The sequence below is a fragment of the Anguilla anguilla genome, chromosome 2 (genome assembly GCF_013347855.1).
Source record: "Anguilla anguilla isolate fAngAng1 chromosome 2, fAngAng1.pri, whole genome shotgun sequence".
Classification (NCBI taxonomy): domain Eukaryota; kingdom Metazoa; phylum Chordata; class Actinopteri; order Anguilliformes; family Anguillidae; genus Anguilla; species Anguilla anguilla.
Genome location: NC_049202.1, coordinates 67,873,714 through 67,895,661, shown reverse-complemented (window position 1 = coordinate 67,895,661; position 21,948 = coordinate 67,873,714). Strand labels below are relative to the sequence as shown.

Below are 21,948 nucleotides of genomic sequence, written 5' to 3'. Positions count from 1 at the left end.
AACAGGTCCTGCTCTCTGTCATACATTATGTGTAGTGCTTATGTGTGGGGGTTGTTTGATTGCCATAACGTTTATCTAACGTTCGTTAAAAGGTTTACACTGACTAGAAAGGAAGAGCTGTTCTATATGCAGGAGTCGAACCCCAGCCACAAAGGGGGGGGGGGGATCAAGAGTCAGCTGGCCTCCAAAGTGCACCGTAGGCCTAACCTCTAATTGTTATGATGGTTTATAGCTTTCCTCTATTCATTACATTACATTACATTACATTACATTCATTTGGCAGATGCTTTTATCCAAAGCGACGTACAAAAAAGTGCATTTTCATGATCGTAGACAACTGCTGAACACGGGTTCTTTTCAATTCTTTTATTTCACACCTGTTGCGATTCGAACCCTGTCGTTGTCAGCTTTTAATATACTAACACTAAATGCCAAGTGTCTATGTCCTGGGCCTGGAGAAAAAAGTGTTTAATGGAAAATTCTTTGAACATTTAGGAGCCTGATTTAAGAGAGAAATGTAGCTGAGTGAAGCTCCAAAAAAAATGCCTCTTTCCCTCAAAGGATCCTCGGATGTTACTAACATTATACACATATCAAGTGTTAGTGCAAGTGTATCTCTACACACATCCTTCACTCTCAGTACAGGAAGAACATCTCTCAGCTCCTTTGATTCAAATAATATGAATTTACAAACAAAACATTAATAGCACTGGCATTAATAGCACTGGCAATACCGCATATAATTTTGCAACAGAGTAACTGAGGCTGTTAAACTGTTCCTATCTCAATTTTGTGTTCTAGTATATATTTTAGCCCAAAAGTCAAATTACGATTTCCTGGTATGTGAAAAGTGCTTTACAAAGAAAATATATTATCCATGTAGTTAGTATGCTCAGGCTTTTGTAAAGCAGAAGGGTGCTGCTCACATCTAAACACAACCTGCATACACTGAAATATTACATCTCTCTATATTTGTCATGGTTCTATCTTTTTGTTACAGTTATTTCTTTTTTGGGGCGCCAGGTGGCGGCATGTCTCAGTTTTGCATTTCAGTTCGTTTCCCTCATTGCTTTCCCCTACGTTTAATTGTATTATTGTGTTCACTTATTCAATCATTGTTTTTGTCTGCCTCTCATTATCCCTCACCTCTCTGTGTTAATTGTGCATTATGTCCTCCTGTGTCTTGTTAGCCCCTGTCTATTTAAGTTCTTTGTTTGCCTGACTCGGGCGCTGGTTCCTCTTGTGTTCTGCCCGCCTTGTGTTCTGCCCGACTGTGTTCTGCCTGTACTGTTGTCTGCCCTCGTTGTGTGTTCCCTGCTTCTGAGAATTTCTAGTTCCCTGGGTTCCTTTTTTTGAGTTTCCTGTATTTTGACATTTCGAGTTCCTCGGGTAGTCATTTTTTGTTTCTAGCACTTTTGTGTTTTTGAGATTTGCCCCTCGTGCCTTTTTGGTTCCCTGTTTGTGTTTGCGTTGTTTTTTGGAAAGTAAAGTCTTTATTTAAACTTACCTGTGGAGCCTCTAGTGTTTTTTCACTCTGCGCCTGGGTCCTAACCCCCTGCATTGTGACAATACTGCTCTAATATGAACAAATTAACAGGTTGCATTTAATATAATGTTAACATTGCTAATGGCTGCCTTTTCCCATAAGCAGACTGAACAGAATGCATCAGATAGCTATGCACATGCATTTTGGAGAAATCCCTCTTGATTGGTCAGGCATATCTATCTGATATTCCAAAATCAACAGGATCAATAAATATTGGCTCTTTCATGTTACAGCCAATCAACCTTACTCACTGTTGATCCTGCTGTGAAATTCGCCACTTCAAAAATCAGACAGCAAAACAATTTGTTAATTCACTTTGAGGTAATTCATTGTTATAGAGCATACATGTTGCATGATAATAATGTATTAGTCAAATGACCACAATGGAAGCTCAGCTTCATCATATAGGTTGACATAAAATAGTCGCTCACTTTGTTTTTTACTCAGCAGATAATAGTGTTTAGTCAAATGCAATCTCATAAGTGCCAGTGCATTTGCAGAATTGAAATAGCTTTTGAAAGTCAGCCAGAGCACCAATCCATCTGTTGTCAGTTACGTCTCCTAGAAATTTCCTTCAACAACATTCTCAAAGTGATTTCCTGCATATGAAACAATCATAATCAGCCTGTTAACAAGTGCACAGTTGTTGTTTACAGAGTTTCCATGCACGCTTAATTTAATTGGCTGTTTTAACGGCCACATTTGTTAGAGTCCATATTGAATTCACTGGGAAATATTACAAAGCAGACCTGGGAAAAACTGTGAAATGGTAAGAAGATATATGGCATACACAATAAAATTTGATTATTTACAAATTAAAAAAAGATAAAATTAAAAACAATACAACTAACCTGATATCCACCTTGCTGACTGATATGCAGTAAGGCTCAGAATTAATAACTAAACCATATCTACTGCTTGTCTGCAGCTTATATGAAATATGGAAATGACAGATTCCAGAAGCAAAGTTCCTAAGTTATAAACTTTGACTCCTCATTCTGGTTTGGGTAGAGGTATGGATCTATATGGTCTATATGATATGAGTCTATGTGAAATTTCAATCTTAACAAACATATGTTTTACATTTCTATTATTTTTGTTAAATAATACAAAAAGATTGGCAACGACATGAGACATTTGGACTCATTTCAAGATTTACCTGTGGCGTAAGACAATTTCACTTGTCAAGCAAACGGTAATTTAAAACAAGCCAATATTTATTCTTGAGAGAAAAATATAAGTTTTTTTTTTTTAAAGACTGAAACACTTGTTAAGACAGAAATTTTTGTCTGTCTTAGCAAAGACAAAAATGGGAAAAGCTTGAAGAATTTTACATTATGGTTCTTCAGATTGCTTTTCCCATTTGGTTGTGATTTGCATAAAGATGAGTGTGATATCTTGTCTAAATTTTACACCTTTGTTTTGGTAGCAGTGAATATCACCGGAATACCAGTGCATAACTTGATCGGTTAAACAACTACCTTGACAAATTGAACAGTAGTGAATTTCTTGATAAACAATAGAGGATGCAATGCTAGTCTATCACATTGGTATTTAATTGTTTTTCTTTTGAGCACACATACGAGCAGCTCCACCATGTCCATCACTTTCAGTGGTTTGGAGGCTTGAAAAACCCCTTTTGAAGATATTTACTCTTCTAGAGAACCTAATTCAAAAGAACTGCTTGCGTTACCTTAAAAGTCTCGCCATTGCCAATGGTGTAATGACAGCTGCCAAAACCATAGATCAATCCAGGTAAGATGACTTTCTATGTTTCCCCCCCTTTCCTTTCACTTCTCCTTTCACATCACTGCTCGCTACCCCAACCCTCGTTATTGGGACAGCGCAAACAAATGTGCCCCCCCTCTGATGAACATGACATGGCAGCCACTTCTTATGACACTGCAGTTTGCCCCCCATTTTCCCAGTGTTGTCTACGGGGAGCAGAAGTCAACAGGCCCTGAGATCTATCACTCGCGCACTTTCGATTATCAAAGACAGCAACTACAAATGGACAGTAATTTCATGCAATTCCTCATGTTGTTGGATGAGCAAGAGTAAACTTTTGTCGATAGTTTAACTATGTTTTTAATGCATGGGGAAATGACTGACCATATGTCTAACAACATATGTTATTACATAATAACTCTAATATAATATATTTCTAATATATTACATAAAAATAATGATATACTACTGTGGAAATCTGCATTAGGGCTAATGTTTAGCTTTATTGGTACTTTATTTTGGTAGAATGACTGACGGTTTATTAAACGCTTATTGTTTCTGTCAAGGCTCTAGCGAGCTTGCATCAGCCACCCATCAACCCACGTCGTTAAGACTATATTTCACATTAAGAATTTCATTTTTTAAAATCGGTGTTGACGGTGCTGACTGTAATTGGTTTTTGTCAGAACATCAAGGCTGGGAGGATTCACGACGGGCTCTCTGTGAGTCAGTGGAACGCACTCCACAGGCAGCTCAGCTGGCAGGCTGTGCCGGCCCAATCTACCTGGGGTGCGCTGAGAGTTATGACATGCTGTCACCCTGTCTGACTGAGACCCTCTCGTCTCCAGGCGACGCTAGCAGCCATTCTGCATCACCTCGTGGGACCGGCGGCCACAGTCAGCACTGGCAGAAGGGTGCCAAATACCACAAACTTTACACAGTGCATGAACAGGACAGGCCACCCAGCAGCCCTACAATTTATTTAACCTAACTTTGTGAATGAAAAATGAAAATTTAGCTTTCAGGCTGTCTTCAAGTAAGTATTGTTTCTTTTTGTTACCTCTGGCTCAGCTATGTGTATCATCATCAAAACAATCTTAATAGCACAACAAAATATTAGCAGTATATTTGTTCATATACAAAACAAGAAAACTCCATCGACCTAGAGTCATCTTCATTAATTTGGGATTAAGGGAGGACACAAGGCAGTTTTTTTCTTGTTTTGTTTGAACTTCATTCTAATCGTTAGTGATAATTATTATTTTAAATATTTCAGTTACCTGGGTGTCTACAATCTGTCAAAGGCAAGCCTGTACAGGTATATGCACAGAAACAAACACAAGATACCACAAGAATGCAGTGCTGCTGGTCTGATGCACTGGGAACTCACTAACGTGAAGAATATGCTTTAAAACGTTTTTAAAAAGGCATAGACGAATGTTGCAAATCCTTTGCTTGACTACTTTGAATTTATTTGAATCAGATATGCTCAGTTCTACTCTGGTTATTTATTTTCACACACATAATACTATGTTCTCATTTATGTTACCTCAGCATCCTCAGTATCATTCTGTGGATTGACAAACAGGGATACTTTATACATTTCTTGAGTCTTAAATAAATAGCACAACAGCCTTTAGTTTCATCGTGTAACTGCAAGAGGTATTATGAAACAGAAGATTAAAAATACATTTCATTTTACCATTGTAATACCACAGTATTATTGCAGAGTCACATTGTAATTACATATTTAAACTGTTCTTCCGAAGGTGTTGTGGCTTTGATGTGTGGTTCTTTCGGAGTCTGTGGATGGAGACTGAAAAAACAGTCGTGTTGTCAATCTGAACCTGCAATTATCTTTCTACTGCTGCATCATGCTGGTGATACGTTAAAACAGTGCACCGTTTTAATGGTCGTGCAAAGCATACTTCATTTACCCTATTGTAATGTTATTTACCGCACTGTATAGCACATGCTGATGATTAAAACAGCTTAAGAGGGAAGCCTGCTGTCGTCAGACCTCGCAGTGAATAAAGGTTTCATTTTTGGCATTTCAGTACTAAACCGAGTACGACGTCTCAGAGTCGTCATTCCTTTGATTATCCGCATAATCTAGCATTCTGTGCACGTGTCGCTGCCGAACTGAAGAGAAGGGTGAACGTCGACTGCATTCATTGGAAGCGCAACTGGGCTTTCCAGTCCTCCAGACATGTATCAGCGTGAGCTGAGCATGTTCTTGACTCACAGAGCCGCCTAGGGGCTAGGTTTAAAGAGGTAAATATAAATCGGGTGTGCAATTGGTCTCGGACTACACATTACTTTTGAGAACAGCCCGAGAGACGCAGAGCGGAGACACGAATTATCACTCTTTCTCTCTCTCTCTCTCTCTCTCGCAAAAAACCAAAACTAAACAAAACAAAACAAAAAAAAAAACATCTTGACTTGAACAACCAAGATGAGTGACGGACCAATGAATGGGATTGTTTTTTTGTTGTTGTTGTTTTAAAAAAAATGTTTTTAATTTCACTTTCTGAATAAATGGTAGTCAGTTGCAGACGTCATACATAAAGTTAAATATGCTACTCAAAGAGAATACATTTTTATATCGACTGTTCACGGTGGATATCTATGGTAAACTTATTTCAAAGGACTTTGTCATTTCGGAATACCCTTTGGACTAATGCTAATGTTACAGACGTTTTCGAGAACGGGTGGCATCCTTCATTGCTTTTAATGTTTAGTGTCAGATAATGGACACTGCGATTATCTTCGAGGAGTCTCTGTCGCACACGGTAGGCAAATAACTGTTTTATTTTTTAATCATGTTCATCGAGCTTTTTACTCCTGGCAGTGTTTTGCGATTTTATTTTATTAATTAATTCCGCGACAATAATACACTTCTTGGTCAGATAACCTGGTGTTTAGTGTTATTGCCAAAGTGTGAATTAGTGCGAAATCTAACAAAAATAGTCAGAGGTGTGCATCAGATGATCTCTCCCACATTCATATAGGGATGCAAATTAATTTAGGTCCACTGAATGGGCTGTTGTAATTCCTATTTGAAGTTCAATTTGCAATTTATTTATGTTTTTCTTTTTAATTTTCCTGTGCAGTATCCTGTTTTCTAATAGTTTTAGGAAATTACTTAAGTGCATCCAGTTACAATTATAGATTAGCTACTGAATTTCAATGATATAATTTTTTACAGGATGTACCAAATATCATGAACTGGCATTATTTTTATTATTGTTATTATTATTATGATCATTATGATGATTATTGTTATTATTATGATTGTTGTTGTTGTTTTTGTTGCTGTTATTGTTAATAACAACAACAATAACAATAATATGTATTATTATTATTATTATTATCTCTGCAGAATTTAATAGGCATCAGCTTAAAAACTGTAATCCTTAAAAGTGACAAACATACACTACATTGAAATGAACATAAAGGCAATAAATAAATAAATAAATAAATACATAAATAAAATAAAATAAAATACATGTTTGTGTTCTCTAGCCATCGTAATGCAATATTCAAGGATCAAAAGTGTATCTCATGCCAAATGCTAGTGCCTGTTAACAGGTATGTCTTGTGGGCCAGGTTACATTTAATAATGCCCTTCACTTCAAGCTTGATTGTATTAAATTCCTTATACCTAAGGCCTACTTTTTCTTGAGTCAGTTCTGTTTACCTTAATCTCTTTTTTTGTGAGGAAAATATTATCTTCCGATAATAAAAATGTTCTAATGATCTGGCCCCACAGTTGGACCACCTGTTGTGCTGTGTTCCTCACTGGCTTCAAAATGTCCTCTGAGTGATCTTGTCAACACCAGTTAGGATGTTATTTCCTCACTGCTAAATGGATGGCATTGCCCAAACTTGGTCAGTCTTCTTTTCACAAACAAGGACCACTGACAGTGTACCATTTTCATAAAGACATAGTCACACTTGGGGATATCGATATGATTCAGTAAGTTGAACACTCAGAAGTTACGGTAAATTTGCAATACATGAATAGAGTCATTTGCATGAATTGCACACTATCACAGTGCACCCCATGTGACTTTTGCCATTATCCCCCGCCCAATTAGTCTAAAAAATTAGGAGGGGGTTGAAAAGTGAGCTAGACCCACGTCAGAGTATGTTTCTCTGATTTACAAGCCTGTTATGCCAATCCGGCGTACAGATCGTGTTGGTTACTGTGTCTTGAAAGAACACCCATGGGCCTGACTTTGTTGCATGAGCTTTTTGGAATGTGTGCGATAGCACTTTGCTTGTCAACGTGAACCGCATTACCTTGCCCTGCCGTCCTGTCTGTCAGCATTAGCGCTATGAAGAGCTGTCAGCAAATGCTTGCGCTGCTTTCTAATACAGAAATACTGTAGATTCTGATACACCACATGGAGGAAACTGTATTGCTGATTCCCCAAACTGAAATGTACATGACATGCAGCCTTCAGTTGGTTATCTGTTTGAAAGTTTGGGGGTTTTAACATCAGGAAACTGTGCCCTGTGCTCTAAATTTTGGGATATTTACATTAGTATCATTTTTCAGCATAAATATTAATGTTGATGATATCTGTCTCGTTAAATAGATAATTTATTCAGTGGAGACAGTCATATAGCTGAATGTGCTGGTGTAGAAAGTATAATAATGTTCTTACAGGCATGCTTTGTAAAACTGAGCACAGCAAATTTTACAGTCTTGCTGCAGAGGTCAGCATATCTGATATGCTCACTGTGGAAATTGTGTTATTTCCCTCCTTGTATTGATTACATCTGCTCCCTCTCTCTGCAGTGCCCCTCTGCGTCAGGATGCCTGGCCTATGAAACTTGATGTTTTCCGTGCACCACAGCAATTCGTCGGGCCCCGGCCCCGGCCTTGGCCCCACCCCCGGCGGGCCCCTCGCGCCCCTTTCCAACCAGAGCCAGGGGGTGGCGACGGTGGCGGCCGTGTCCCACCGGGGTAACCTCACCACCGGGGGCCCCGCTGTGGCCGGCCTGTCCATGACTCTGGGCGTCCTCTTCAACATCGTGGCCCTGGTCATCCTGGGCAACGCCTACGCCAACCTGCGCCGGCACTCCAAGGCCACCTTCCTCCTGTTCGCCAGCTCCCTGGTGGTGACGGACTTGGCGGGACACGTCATCCCCGGCACCCTGGTGCTGCGGCTCTACCTCTCCGGAGGGGTGCCTGCGCCGTACGGCCCCGCCGACGCGCTCTGCCAGTTCCTGGGCGGCAGCATGGTGTTCTTCGGCCTGTGCCCGCTCTTCCTGGGCTGCGCCATGGCGGTGGAGCGCTGCCTCGGGGTGACGCGCCCGCTGCTGCACGCCTCGCTGGTCACCACCACCCGGACTAAGCTCTGCCTCTCCTCCATCTGGCTGCTGGCCCTCGGCGTGGCCCTGCTGCCCTGCTTCCGGCTGGGCGTCTACACCTACCAGTTCCCCGGCACCTGGTGCTTCATCAAGGTGCTGGAGGACACCGGGCAGACGGACGTGGCCTTCGTGCTGCTGTTCTCCGGGCTGGGCCTGGCCTGCCTGGCCACGGCGCTGGTGTGCAACACCGTCAGCGGGGTCACGCTGGTGCTGGCCAGGCGCCGCAGGAGGTCGTGCACCCACCGCTCGGCCAAGTCCCACGACATCGAGATGGTGGTGCAGCTGGTGGGCATCATGGTCACCTCCTGCATCTGCTGGAGCCCCCTGCTGGTGAGTGGGAGGCTTACAGTCACTCCAAGGTGCCATCCGGGAAATACACAACCTTCCATTATGATTTTCAGGCATGTTGCTTATGTCCGTCTAGTGAAACAGAGTTTGCCAAGTGAGTTTTTGCTTTGTGTACAGGGCTTGCATTTCTCATATTATTGGTACTAAAATCCTGAGAATGATTGCATCAGCTCAATTTCTCAACAAAAAAAAAACCTTTAAGAAATTGTGAACCTCTTCCTCATTTCTGCACCGAGATAGGATTGCATGAGCATGATTTGCAGAAATTCTGCTTTTCAAACATTCTTTGCACAATAAAACCATTCAAGCTCTTCGGAATTAGATTCACAATTAAGATGACTATAACTTGACTTCAGTACCATCATGTTACATATAATATGTAAGGCCTAGTCGGTGCCAACTAGCATGTCCAGATGCTAATCTTTAACATTTTGCAATGCAGATATGATGGAATGTCATGATAGAACTTACAGTTGAGCATTAGTCCACTCCCACGACCTTATTGCAGCATAGTTGACGGACATAGCACCCAAATGTGAATTACAACCACACTTTTTTACATGGTCATTGCAGATGATTGCTATATCTACTTCTTAAACTGTGGTTTTTCAATTTTAGATAAAGTATGCAAGCATAAAAAAATGATCTATTTCACTATTTATTCCTCCTGAATAAAGACACAAGCCTCTCAATAAGACGTTAATAATTAGGCAAATTATGTTTCGTCAGTTGTAATGTATTTCTCAAGAACCAGGATAATGTAATTTTCTACCTCCATAATTGAATAGATTCTATGATAAAAAGATTTTAAAAGTCAGTGCTTATATAAACATTTACTGAGAACAAAACTGAAACAGCTTGGCCTTTAAGTGTTTTTAACTTTGGCTTAATTTTTGAGCCCATACAAACGGCATTGTTTGTGTTACAAGTAATATCTAAAGTCCTGTCTTAAAAATATGCGGTTATTTTTTATATGATGTTTATACTTATAAATATTTAGGAAAAAATTAAATATTTGCATTCTTTTTGTGGAGGACTAGAACTGTATTTAATAGCATTTTTTTGGAATAACAGCAATGACAGCGATGCTTAAAATAGCGGTGTTAGTGTATGAGCATCGAGTGCCGCTGAGAGAAGGATGACCAGGGCAGTGTCTCCGGTTCGCAGATCTTTGGCCTGATGTCGGTGACGCGTTCCTACAGCAGCTCCACCGGGGAGGACCTGGAGACCTACAAGACCCTGATGGTGATGGGCGTCCGTCTGGCCTCCTGGAACCAGATCCTGGACCCCTGGGTCTACATCCTGCTCCGCCGGGCCGTGCTGCGGAAGATCTGCCTCATCACCGCGCGCCGCGCGGACCTGAGGGGGAGCACCTTCCGGCGCTGGGAGGTCAGCTCCTTCCGGAGCTCGGACAAGAACGCCGCCAACAAGGTCTGAGGATGGGCAGATCTCCAGAGGAGGACAGGGGAAAAAAAAGGGGAGGGAAAGGGAGACATCTGTCTCCCCTTTTTTACGAGGTCTACCCACGAGCGAAGCGTGCCACTTCCCCATTTGCAACACGGCGCCTTCCCCTTTTTTCCTCTTTCTCTCTGATCCAGAGGCATTGGCCAAAACAGGAAGAGCCTGTTTTATCATGCTGTTTTGCACAAAACATTGGATAGTGTCGTTTTTTTTTTTAATGTCCTTTTTTTTTTTTTTTTTGGTGGTTCAGAGACAATAGGACGCATGTCTGCATGCAAGTCTGTCTAAATGGCGGCTTTTCCAAATTCTGCGCCTCTGGAGAGGACGGCAGGTCCAGTGGAGCATTCATGAAGGAACACGAAGGCACTGTAACGTGGTGCGCAGTACGTTTGGAGCTTGTGGAGGTGAAGCTGATGGAGAGGTTTGTAGGGTGTGCGATCTCGGATGTGGGGTGTGGGTCATTGTTGCGGATCATCTGATGAGTCTCAAAGCAGACTACTGTTTCACACACAGACCAGTCCGCACGCTCACATCTGAGGACTAAGGTTTGCTAGGCTATGTCACTACAGTTGTGCTCGTTTGAATACTCTGTATGTATGTTTGGGGCTTGGACTCCAGTGTTATTGTCCCAGTGAAATGTTAGTTTTAATTCAAGTAAATCATCAGCAAGTCCTGCTGTTTGTCTTGTAGACAATGCTACGCCAAAGTAGAAGGTTATATTTTTTCCATGTTTGAGGATGTGTGAGGCTATTTCATACATTGTATATTTTGTTTTCCCAATTGTCTGGGGACGTAAAATGAAGTTATGTTGAATGTAACAATGGCAAATAAAAAGGAATCATATTGACCTATTGCTCATTGCTGCTGTTTTCTCTCTGACAGCTTAAATATTTGCAATCTAATTAAACTTATTGTTATTGGACGCTAAAACAGAAACTGGAGAGCACAAGTGCCAAGGTCAATACAACGTGCTGGCACAGGAAAAAGTTTTAAGTTTTAAGACTCCTTGACAAGATGATATAGCTCAAACAATACACTACACAGTTTTTAATCTTTTATTTTCCAATAACCCTTTTCTGTTGTAATTTCACAATATGAAATGTGTTTAGTTTTTAGACATTTTCATTAGCTATGGAAAATGAGGAGGAGATAAAAAGGGGAGATAGATATAAAAGATATCTTTATTTTGAATAAAGTATGTACTGCATAAGATTCTAAGCCCTGCCACTGGAACCTCCGGTTCTCCAGGCATTGAAATTCCCAAGGGCAGCAGATGTGTGTGTGTGTGTACATGTGTGTGTGTTTGTGAGTGTGTATGTGTGTGTGTGCGTGCGTGTGTGTGTGAGTGTGTGTATGTGTGCATGCGTGCGTGTGTGCGTGTGCGTGCGTATGTGTGCGTGTGTGTTTTCTCTCACTCACTTGTTCTCAGGAGTCCAGAGGGATGAACCTGGCCCTTCCTTTGACCCTCCCCCACCCAGTGAGGAACCTTGTCTGACACCATGTTCCCTAAAATACCCCAAAACATATCCTAGATGAAGACTACATGCTGACTCCTGATTTAGAGCAGGTTTATGTAGACCTAGAGAATGTTAGATAAGGTTAGAGGTCCTCACATGCTTATTCAGTATTCATGATATGTGTTGAGCATAGCCAATCATTTACCTTACTAAATTTACTATATGCTCATCTATTAACCGTTTACCAATCAGATTTAGAATTGTGCATGTTATTAGTAAATGTTATTAGGAGGCTACCTTTTGATTACAAGGAGTAGGGACTGTCCCTCCCCCTCAGATCAGACTTATCCACTTTGCAGTGTGTGAGTGCTGAACGCTTTCTGCAGAAATAAATATCCTATACAGATCTACCTTGTTTTGCCTGGTCACTACAAGGGGGGAATTCTCTCAGGCTAGCAACTGTCGTCATGAGCAGGATCCACTCTGCAGCCACTCATCAACAGAGCAGTTGATCATTATCCAGCAGGGCTGTGCGTATTTTACTTCTACCATGTCCTTACTATGCTGTGATTACTGAGCTGTTTGTAGATGAATGCATAAAAGGATAAAAGAGTAATAAAATTACACTTAAACGAGCACAATAATGGTAAATGGACTGCATTTATATAGCGCTTTTATCCAAAGCGCTTTACAATTGATGCCTCTCATTCGCCAGAGCAGTTAGGGGTTAGGTGTCTTGCTCAAGGACACTTCGACATGCCCAGGGCGGGGTTTGAACTGGCAACCCTCCGACTGCCAGACAATCGGTCTTACCTCCTGAGTTATGTCGCCCCCTATGTCACCTCAGTATGCTAGCAAGCTGGCAAAAGATTATGCAGCTGAAGATTATTTATCAAAGCATATCAAAGTTTGGGACAACAAAAATGAATACAAAATAAGCATGCCAATGTATTTTAAGCATACCATGAACATATAAATGTTTGCATGCATCAGTGATCTAAAATGAAATATTAAAAATAATAAATATTTATAATATTCCTCCTGTGTTTTTTTAATAATTACAAAAGTTTTTTTAACTAGTTTTTAAGGTTTGACATGCTGGGGGAAAGTCATAAAGAGTAATCTGAGTAATCTGTGAAATCGATCAATCCTCCAAATAAATGGCATCGCAGTACTGCAGCTTTTTACGTCATTGACAACATTCAGAAAAGAATACCTGAAGAATTGTAACTACTGAAAATGCATTTCAGAACCAGAATCTCAAAAGTTCAAAAATCAGGAGCAGCGCCATACTGTTTATTTAGGAGTATTTAGCGGATGTATTTAGCAACTTATAAATCTTTGTACGTTTTAGTACAAGGCATCCCATCATAAAACAAAGTATTTATTGCAGAAATTCAGGCAGAGCACTTTGCTTGAGGACACATCCACAACCTTCGACATTAACAACCGCCAGCATTAACTACCGCACTACCCAGCTGCCCAGCGAACGCGGTCCATCTATACTACACATACAAATGCTTGCGAGTTCAAGTCATATTTTTCAAAAGCACAAAGCCTCACACTTAAAAGAAACTACCAATTAAAGCCTGGCCTTCCAGCTTGTGCATACAGGGGGGGGGGGGGGGGGGGGGGGGGGGAAACACCTTAAGCATAGGATGTTCTTTTTACCCACCAGCTTCCAGCTTATGGGCCTAGCGGGCTTCCATTACGCCGCTCTGCTAGGTCGTGATTTTTTCTCGAACGCACCAAATGATTTTATTTACCGGCCAAAACTGGAATCAGCAGGTCTGCCGGCTTTTAATGGATGCAGAATGATGGAAGTTTTCTTTGAAGTTCACGCAAACAGCATTTTCCCCCCAAATGCACCTGCTCTAAGATGATAATATTCGTGAAATCCTACACAGACATGCAGGTGGCAGGCTTGCCATGCATCCTCATTACTGTGTCTAAATTGTGGTTATCTAACCTTATAATTTATTTTGACTATTTAATTTGACCTCATGAACTGAATTATTGTTTTCTTCCCCCACGTAATTCTGGTCTTGGGAGAGCAATTTTATTAGCATGTCTTTATGGTGTAGCTGATGTGCCATTAGTACAGAATAATTAAATTTAAGTGAACACAACTGCATTGAGAATAATTCATTTTTCATTGTAAATCCCGTGTAAGGCAGGTCTCTTTTTCCACTTCCATCTCATTTAGTATCAATGGGCCTCATTCACAAAACTCTTTTAAAAATTATTCTAACTTTTCTTCTTTAAACGTTCCCATGAAAAAACAACAACGAGATTCATGACACGTGCAGACCTTTGTTTATCTGCATATCCTTGGCGTATTAGATGATTAATGTTGGCTGTTTGTAAATTTTGCGCACAATCCTGTTCATGTGATTAACATAAGGAAACAGCCTTGAACAAATACAGATAAGAAAATGATGAATGCCGAAATGTTCTTGGAAACGTTCTCATACGCAGTTTACAATCAAATGTGATCATACACGTTTTGTGAAATTGTGAATGAGGCCCAACGTGATTATATGTAGAAAGAGCATTCGTGACACCTACTGGTTATTCTTTGAAGTGTTTGCTGAACCTTTCGCATCAGTTGGGTTTCGCTGACCATGGAAAGAAACTTAACCTGACACTCAAAAAAATCTTAGACAATACGATTTGTGGGCATTGTGGCATTCAGCGAAAACGTTTGGGATGTTTGCCTTGTTTTATTTAATGTATCACATACTATCTTTGTTTGGTCAAAGGCTATTATTCTGAATTTAACATGCATTGTTAGACAATCAGCGGCAGCATGGCGTTTGTGCTGCAGCATTTGATGAATAAGTAAATGTCAAAATCACTTCATATGCTGTGGCAAATCTGTGTATTATTCACTGTTTTAGGCTTTCTGTACTGTATATTTTAAAGGAATATTGTAAAGGAACTTCCAGTTATTTTTGTTCCTTTCCCAATATTTTGTCTTGAGCACAAGGTTAAACCTGTGCAGGATTCAGATGGAAATACTTTTCTGAGGGCTGTGTGGTTCTCTACAGGTAAGTTTGAAAACTGGAGATCGGTTTGATGATAGATTTTTTGTTAATGAATAATTTCATCCTTTTCCTTATCAATATCATGAGCAATCATTTCCATATGGTCTGTTTGCAAAACTAATGCATTTCACAAAAAGACCCAGTGATGCTTTAATTAGTAGCTGCTGTTGCACGTATGAATGTAAATGTTAGAAATGAAATTGAATGATTTAAGAATTCAAACCATTTCATCCCCAAAGTAAGGCTAATAAAGCTATTATTTGCTCTTTTTTCACACAAAAAACATAACACCACACCTATTGTAGGTAAACATTATAAAGCATACAAATTTATCAAAGTATGATTTTAGAACAAATACAAAATAGCCTACGTACATTCATCCATGTTAGACGGCGCAGATTTTCACCCCTGGGCCATGCACCGTTAAGTAATAGAAGAACGTCATGACCCGCCTAGCATCTGTGGGTTGGCTACTTTGTGGATCACGTGTGAACGTCCTGGCTTAGCAACTTGTTAGCCCTTTCATGACGCGGATTTGTATTGGTCTCGGGCCTGCCTTGAGGCTTTCGGTGCTTAGCAGCGGCAAGGTGGTCGTCGGCTAAGCAGAAAGAATAGAAAGACAGGTATCGTATGAAACTTTAGCCGGCCGATTAGATAGACGCTTTTGCGGTGTTCGCTGTCGCACGTATTGTTCGCGTCCCCGTAGGTATTTGTACATGAAATCCTTACATTATTGTATGTTATCAGTGGCTAAATAGCGGCACCCATTGGTAGCTAGACTAGCTAGTTTGACAAGAGTACGCTAGGTCTTTGCGACAACTAGTTGGAGTAGATAGCTAATTAAACATTAATATTACTGTTCGATATTTTGATGTCAGTGGTAACCATTGCAGTGTTAACCAATTTAACTTTCATTGAACTAGCTAGCTATCTTGGGAGTAGTGGGCAGTATTTAGCTTGACTGTTAACGGTAGCTAGACTAACGTTGCTCAGACTTGAACTGGCTAGCTATCTAGTTTGGATTGGGATTGGTTAACGTTTAGCTAGCTGCTGATACGTAGCTCAAGTCAACTAAATTAGACTATCTTAACTGACACAAACCAATGGGTAGCTACAAAAGTGTAGTTGTTGAACGTTAGTGCGGCGACATTTGGTGTCATTGTTTTGGGTCTTTTTGAAGGCTTTGTGTGGCCGGGGTAAATGTGTCAGTCGCTTTTATTCATCCCACAAGTGAGTATGGAGCATTCATTTGAACACAGAAGCTAGCTAGACTCTGAGGGTAAAATGGCGGCTTCGAACTGCACTAGGTCGCCAGATAGCTTGTCAGTAGCCCGTTGCTAACCACTAGATGTGCCGGTAACATCACCTAACGTAACTGCTAGCTCACTATGTGCCGACGATTGTTCCGGGTCCCTTAGAAAGCCTCCAGTGTCTATATAGGTTTGTTGCTACGTTAGCTAGAGGTCTGTTAGATGCAGGACAATGTCCATTGATTTTATGGGGATGGGGTTTGCAGAAGGGGGTGTGTGGTTAGCTAAAATGGAGGAGGAGCGGGTTGTAACATTGCATTGATCGCACATAGCTATGTTTTGCAGCAAATGTTTTTATCCATGCAAAAACGGTCACGCTCACGTCGAATTATAGATTGCTTTGCACATTGCAAGTGTGAGGTTCTGTCGTTAGTTAACTAAGTTAGAAACCTATCCTACGTATGAAAATGCGGACGACTAAAACGTCATTTTATTATTAAATGGTATTTGTAATGTATCTGGTTATGGTTGGTCGTGCTTTACCTTAACTGATAATGGGGTAAATCTTACAATCAGATTGTTATTTAACATGGTGAGTCATTGTTTAGTCCGCCTTCAGTAATTTAATAGTATTATCTAGCACAAAGGTAAGAACGCTACTTTGCGCTACTATAGACTGTCAGACATGCATGACGATCATATGGTGACTTTACATGAAAGCGCCAAACATTCTGAAAAGCCAGAAGCGACCATCGAGGCAAATGCCTGTGTTTTTTTTTTTTTTTTAAAAAGGCCAGTAGGTGTTAGTAGATTTTGTCTCTGTACAGGTGATGGATTAATAAAGTGATTAATAAAGTGATCCTTAATCGTAGTAGTAGCCTATCGCGACAGTATTCTTAACGTATAATCTGCACTTGCGTCTAGGTCTAGAATTGGCTGAGGAAATTGTACTCCATAAATATTCCCAAATATCTCTCTTAAAGGACGGAGTGTGGCGCAGTGGGTAAGGAACTGCGCTTGTAACCGAAAGGTCGCAGGTTCGAATCCCGGGTAAGGACACTGCCGTTGTACCCTTGAGCAAGGTACTTAACCTGCATTGCTTCAGTATATATCCAGCTGTATAAATGGATACAATGTAAAGTGCTAAGTAAAAGTTGTGTAAGTCGCTCTGGATAAGAGCGTCTGCTAAATGCCTATAATGTAATGTAATGTAATGAGAAAAGGAAAATAACCACGATGGCTTCTCTGTCTGACAATAGCTTGTGGTGTAATCGTGCATTGAATAACAGCTCGCATGTGTGTTACATCCAGCATTTAGCAGATGCCGTTATCTAAAGCGAGTTCTACAGGATACATCCTTGGGATATGTACCATTCTATTGATAAAGATGTATATTTCCACTGAAGCAATTCAGCTGAAGCACCTTGCTCAAGGATATAACAGCCAAGCCCCAGTTGGGAATCGAGCCCATAACCTTTGAGTTACAAGCCCAGTTGACTAAACATGTTGCGCTGTTGCCCCGAGCAGTTCTGTCATGAAGGATAGTAATTCAGAGTGGACTATTCCTTCATACCAGAGATTGTATACAAGGGGTTGTTCTAAAGCAGCTTGCTTTTTGCATGTATTTTTGGTTCAACCCCCACCCTGCACACACACTAGTTATAAGGGCTTAGATGTGATCTCTCTAGCCTATTCCCTCATCACTTACAGAAAAATCAATGGCATTGAAATAAGAGCAGACACGCGATGATCGACTTTGTCCTTGGTGACTTTGCGTTCATTGACTTGCCGGCTATTATAGAAGGATGCTGCCATCTCTTTATTTTCCTTCCCGGCTATTATAGAAGGATGCTGCCATCTCTTTATTTTCCTTCCTTTTATGACTACTGAGTAATAGTACCTGCTCCTATGTGAAGTGAAGGTGTTGCTCTAATGTCATGGCCAGTGAAGCTGAGATAGTCTGGTGAGGCCGTCAGTAGTGGAGATGGCAGTACCTTTTTTTGTGTGTGTTGGGCGCATTGAGTGGATTGGACAGGATTATGCAATGGAAACGATCAGATGAGGCGATTTATTAAAATAATTTTCTGGCACCCGTCCTTGAGGACCTGCTGGGGAAAAGGAGAATTTGAAATAACATGGGGCTCTCTTGATATGACCTGCAAATCTGGGGTGGGGTGGGGGTGGGGGGGGGGGGGGGGGGGGGGGCGGGCGGGCTGTGTCAGGTTCTGATGTCCCATTGTAGATTTTGCAAGAACTGCAGACCACAATATTGACAGTACTTAAAAAATGGTATTGGCTCTGGGAAATGAATGTGCAGAGACTGGTTTTCTTGTGGTTGTTTTTGGACAATGGGGAAAGAGGAGCAATGTCTTTTAGGAGTGTCCATTGATGCAGGTTTAATAACAGGCCCTGTGTGTTGCTGTTTTCTTGCTGTGCTTGTTTTCTTTTTATCGTGGAACTTCCTTTGCAAAATACAAAAAACACATTGTTCAAATCCTTCAAGCAATTTGTCACATTGCTTTTTTTTTTGTGAACTGACGTCTGCGTGTCCTTTGTGACACATGATGTAGACGAGCATGGAATTGGCAGCACACCATTTGTAAGTGGGCTGGATGAACTGAATTTTGGATGTTAGATTTCTATACAGGACATAGGGATATTGCATGACGAAGGGACGCCAAGGTTTTCAGAATAAATCTTGAAGGCATAATAAGCAGGATTTTTTAGCCTTAATGTGGTCCGTCACTTCCGATAAAAGAAGTCTCCTCCACCATCTTCAATCCCGCCCACTCACCCTGAGTACCCAACTTTGGCCATCTAGCTACCTAACATAGCTAGCTTTATGGCTAGAGGTAACATTACTTACAGGTCCAACAGAAGGCCAGCCAACCCCGCGTCACTTTTCATCCGCTTGACGAACTTCTGCTGACACCATGGTGGAAAAGCAATTCCACAGTTAAATCTAGTTCTTGAGCGAGCCCTGTCGGCTTGTCTCTTTGCTTAGCTGTATCTGGGCTTCCTCCCCTCTGCCATTGCTGCAGCTAGCTAGCTAACAACAGACGCTTCACTGAAATCTGAACCCAAACCATAGGCTTAGTTGCCACACCCACCCCTCCACACTCAGAGAAGAGCGCCACGCCCAAAAATGCCCCGAAAACAATTTGAGAATAACAAATACCGGTAAAGGTGCACTAATTTGGCGAAGGTGCATAAAGACCAAGATTGCATGTGCATCATGGACATGCCTTAGTGTGGTTATTGTATTATATTTTCAAGGTAAAAATTGTGTATAGTATGCCTTTAAAACAGCCTTTTGGTTATTTCCAGATATTCCCATATCTTTTTTTTTTGACCCACGTTGAGTATTTTGGGTACTGATAAACATTCCTGTCTTTAAAAGAGATTTGCAAAAACAAGACAAAAAGCGGACCTGGAGTTTCCTTGCCTGCCTTGTATGCATGTGGGTTGAAAGCCTGACCATTTGCTTGCGGGCCATGGGCAGAAGTTGCAGTCAGAAAAGGGGGGATATTGCTAAGTGGGTGGATCAGGTGCCAATGCCGGTTTGGAATGAGTGCCTGGTGTTAGGAATGAGTGCCTGGCATGGCCAGCTTCTTCGCCCACAAAACTAGCATAGTTAAACGCAAGGAAAATATAGTAAAAAGAGCCCTTCAGCTAGGCCAGTCATCATTTCCTTGGTCTGATTCTCTGCACTGCATTTTAAGTGGCGATAGCTACTTATCCACTTGGGATCATAAACAGTAACCAGGCAGCTATTTCAGCACGAGACTGAGAAGCCCGCATGTTTTGTTTTTTTCTTTTCCATCGTCTCTTCTGGAAGGAGAACCATTGGGCCTCTAATGTAGCGCTAGCTCATACCCAGGAAAGAGGCAGTTGAAGAATGATCTGCGAATGATAGCACGCCTGAGGTGGAATTATCATGCAGGGTTTTTTTTTTTTTCCCTCACTCTCAGCAGTATGCACATCATGTTCTTAACAAGCCAGTTAACCTGCATTCAGCTATGAGGGAAAACGGCAAGAATGCAGTGTCACGCTTCCCAGTGACTCCTTCATTCTCCTGCCCTCTCTCACTCCAGGGCCTTGAGCATGAAACCTGACGTGCTAACTGACTTGATGAGGTGGGCCATCGGCCTGAATTGCTCTGACTTGGGTTGCCGGAAGTGGATAAGGGGCTGTTGTGCTGTGAACGTCGGGCACCACCAGTCGACCGGGAACGTTTGCAATGCAAGTCCTGCCTGTTCAGTTCTGTGAACTGGCCTCAACAAGTGCAACCCCATTGAAAAGATTGGAAATGTGTTTTTTGGCTGGCCTGTTGAAGTGGACCGTGTTGAAATTGTATTCTTTTTTTGTGCGCGTGATCGTCGTTTTGTTTGATCGGGATCAGATTCTTTTCATTTTTTAAAGACACGTCTGATCTGTCGGCTGGCGTGACCTGCAGTGTGAATTTCAATGAAGGCCTTTGAACAGGCGCTCACAGCTGAGCTTGTGTGTTTGCAGAGAGGCTATTGGGAGTCTGTGATGAGGCCTGTCATTCTAAGGCTAGCTTTCTGCTGGCAGTTTTTGGAAAGCCAGTCAGGTTTATTTGCTGTGTTTATATTTTTATACGCAAGTCCACATTTAAGCTAATAATCCTAACAGCCTGTTACCTTTGGCAGATAATGGGAGCTGGTCCCCTACAGCACTCTTTCCTGTTGAATCATCAGTAATGCACTGATCCAAATTGACTGCTAGAACTGATAGGCTAATTGTTAAGTCCCAGTCCTCAGGCTTATCAACATTTGTGGCAGAATCAGCTGTGCAGCTATTGATGATGGCAGGATGACACTGCTTTGGGGGGTAAAAATCTGTAGAAACCAGTGCATGCATGCTGTCACTGAGTCGATTTTGTTAGCATCTAGGGATCGCTAAGTGAGTCACAGTATTGTCTGTTTTCCAGTGTGATTTGCTACCTAATACAAAGCTAAATATGGCTGTTTTATTTATGCGACCCTTCTCACCATGTGCATGCTACGGCCTGCTCGTATTACACATGCAACTCTTTTAAAGAGCAAATTTCACATCATCTAAAGTCCAGGATGCTGGTGCCGAGATTCAGCCGTGCGCTTCCACACTTGAGCGTGCGCGCGCGCGTGTGTGTGTGTGTGTGTGTGTGAATGAACGTGGCCTGGAGTGAAATGCCGACCCTCTCACTCGATGCTCCTGCCAGGTTTGTAGGTCGTGTCGTAGGAAGTGTCGGGAGAAGGCTGTGTCTCGTGCGCGTCAGGTCACGCTGCCACAGAAGCCGAGCGGAAGACGGAAACTTCTAGACGCCCTGACGTAGCGGTAGAACTACCCTTGCTAAATAAAGGGGCTCTGTGGACAGGGCGCTAATAGCTACAGCAGCACAAGGGTGTCATTTCTCTGCGGGGATAACTGTGTTACTTCTCACTGCTGTTGCCAAACCTTGTAGTTCCTGTTAAATGTTTAGCAGTCTTCCTTCTGTTACTCTACTGCCCAACCTTTTAACGTGTTTAGAGTCCAAACAGCAAGGCCACCTCCTCTGAGCAACCTCCTAACTGCAGGTTTACAGGAACCATTCAGGCTGCCTCATGAAAGGCAGGTCTCCTTGCTGGTGGCACTGTCCCAAGACTAGGCCTCGCGCTGCTGAGAAGTGTCTGGAATTCAGCGAGGCGCAGAGGCTACGCTCGTGGTTTTATCGTGCTGGAGGGGTA

The 21,948-nt window shown here is 41.8% G+C and overlaps 2 protein-coding genes across 6 annotated transcripts in view; both read left to right on the top strand.

Moving 5' to 3' along the window:
* The first annotated feature begins 5,389 nt into the window (after positions 1–5,389).
* Positions 5,390–11,317, top strand: ptger1a (prostaglandin E receptor 1a (subtype EP1)). 2 transcript variants are annotated; one of them, XM_035400251.1, is made up of 3 exons: positions 5,390–6,066; positions 8,082–8,986; positions 10,207–11,317. In XM_035400251.1, exons 2-3 carry the CDS (start codon positions 8,120–8,122, stop codon positions 10,663–10,665), a joined length of 1,326 nt encoding a protein of 441 aa, XP_035256142.1. In that variant the 5' UTR covers positions 5,390–6,066; positions 8,082–8,119; the 3' UTR covers positions 10,666–11,317. The 2 variants fall into 2 exon arrangements, with proteins under 2 accessions (XP_035256142.1, XP_035256152.1); XM_035400261.1 differs by having other exon boundaries at positions 5,396–6,066; positions 10,172–10,571.
* Positions 11,318–15,465: 4,148 nt separating this feature from the next.
* The window catches only part of ilf3a (interleukin enhancer binding factor 3a), a 23,248-nt gene continuing 16,765 nt past the window's right edge, over positions 15,466–21,948 (top strand). For 2 of the 4 annotated variants that reach the window (XM_035404891.1, XM_035404893.1), the window contains exon 1: positions 15,466–15,592. The gene's annotated coding sequence lies outside the window, so the exon portion shown is untranslated. Of the gene's footprint in view, positions 15,593–15,653; positions 15,676–15,755; positions 16,200–21,948 lie in introns of those variants that run through there. The other 2 variants (XM_035404890.1, XM_035404889.1) reach the window with 2 other exon arrangements.

Coding starts and splice junctions, on each gene's coding strand:
- ptger1a (XM_035400251.1), top strand. CDS start 8,120: ATGTTTTCCGTGCACCACAGCAATTCGTCGGGCCCCGGCCCCGGCCTT. Junction 8,987..10,206: donor TCTGCTGGAGCCCCCTGCTG/GTGAGTGGGAGG, acceptor GCGTTCCTACAG/CAGCTCCACCGGGGAGGACC.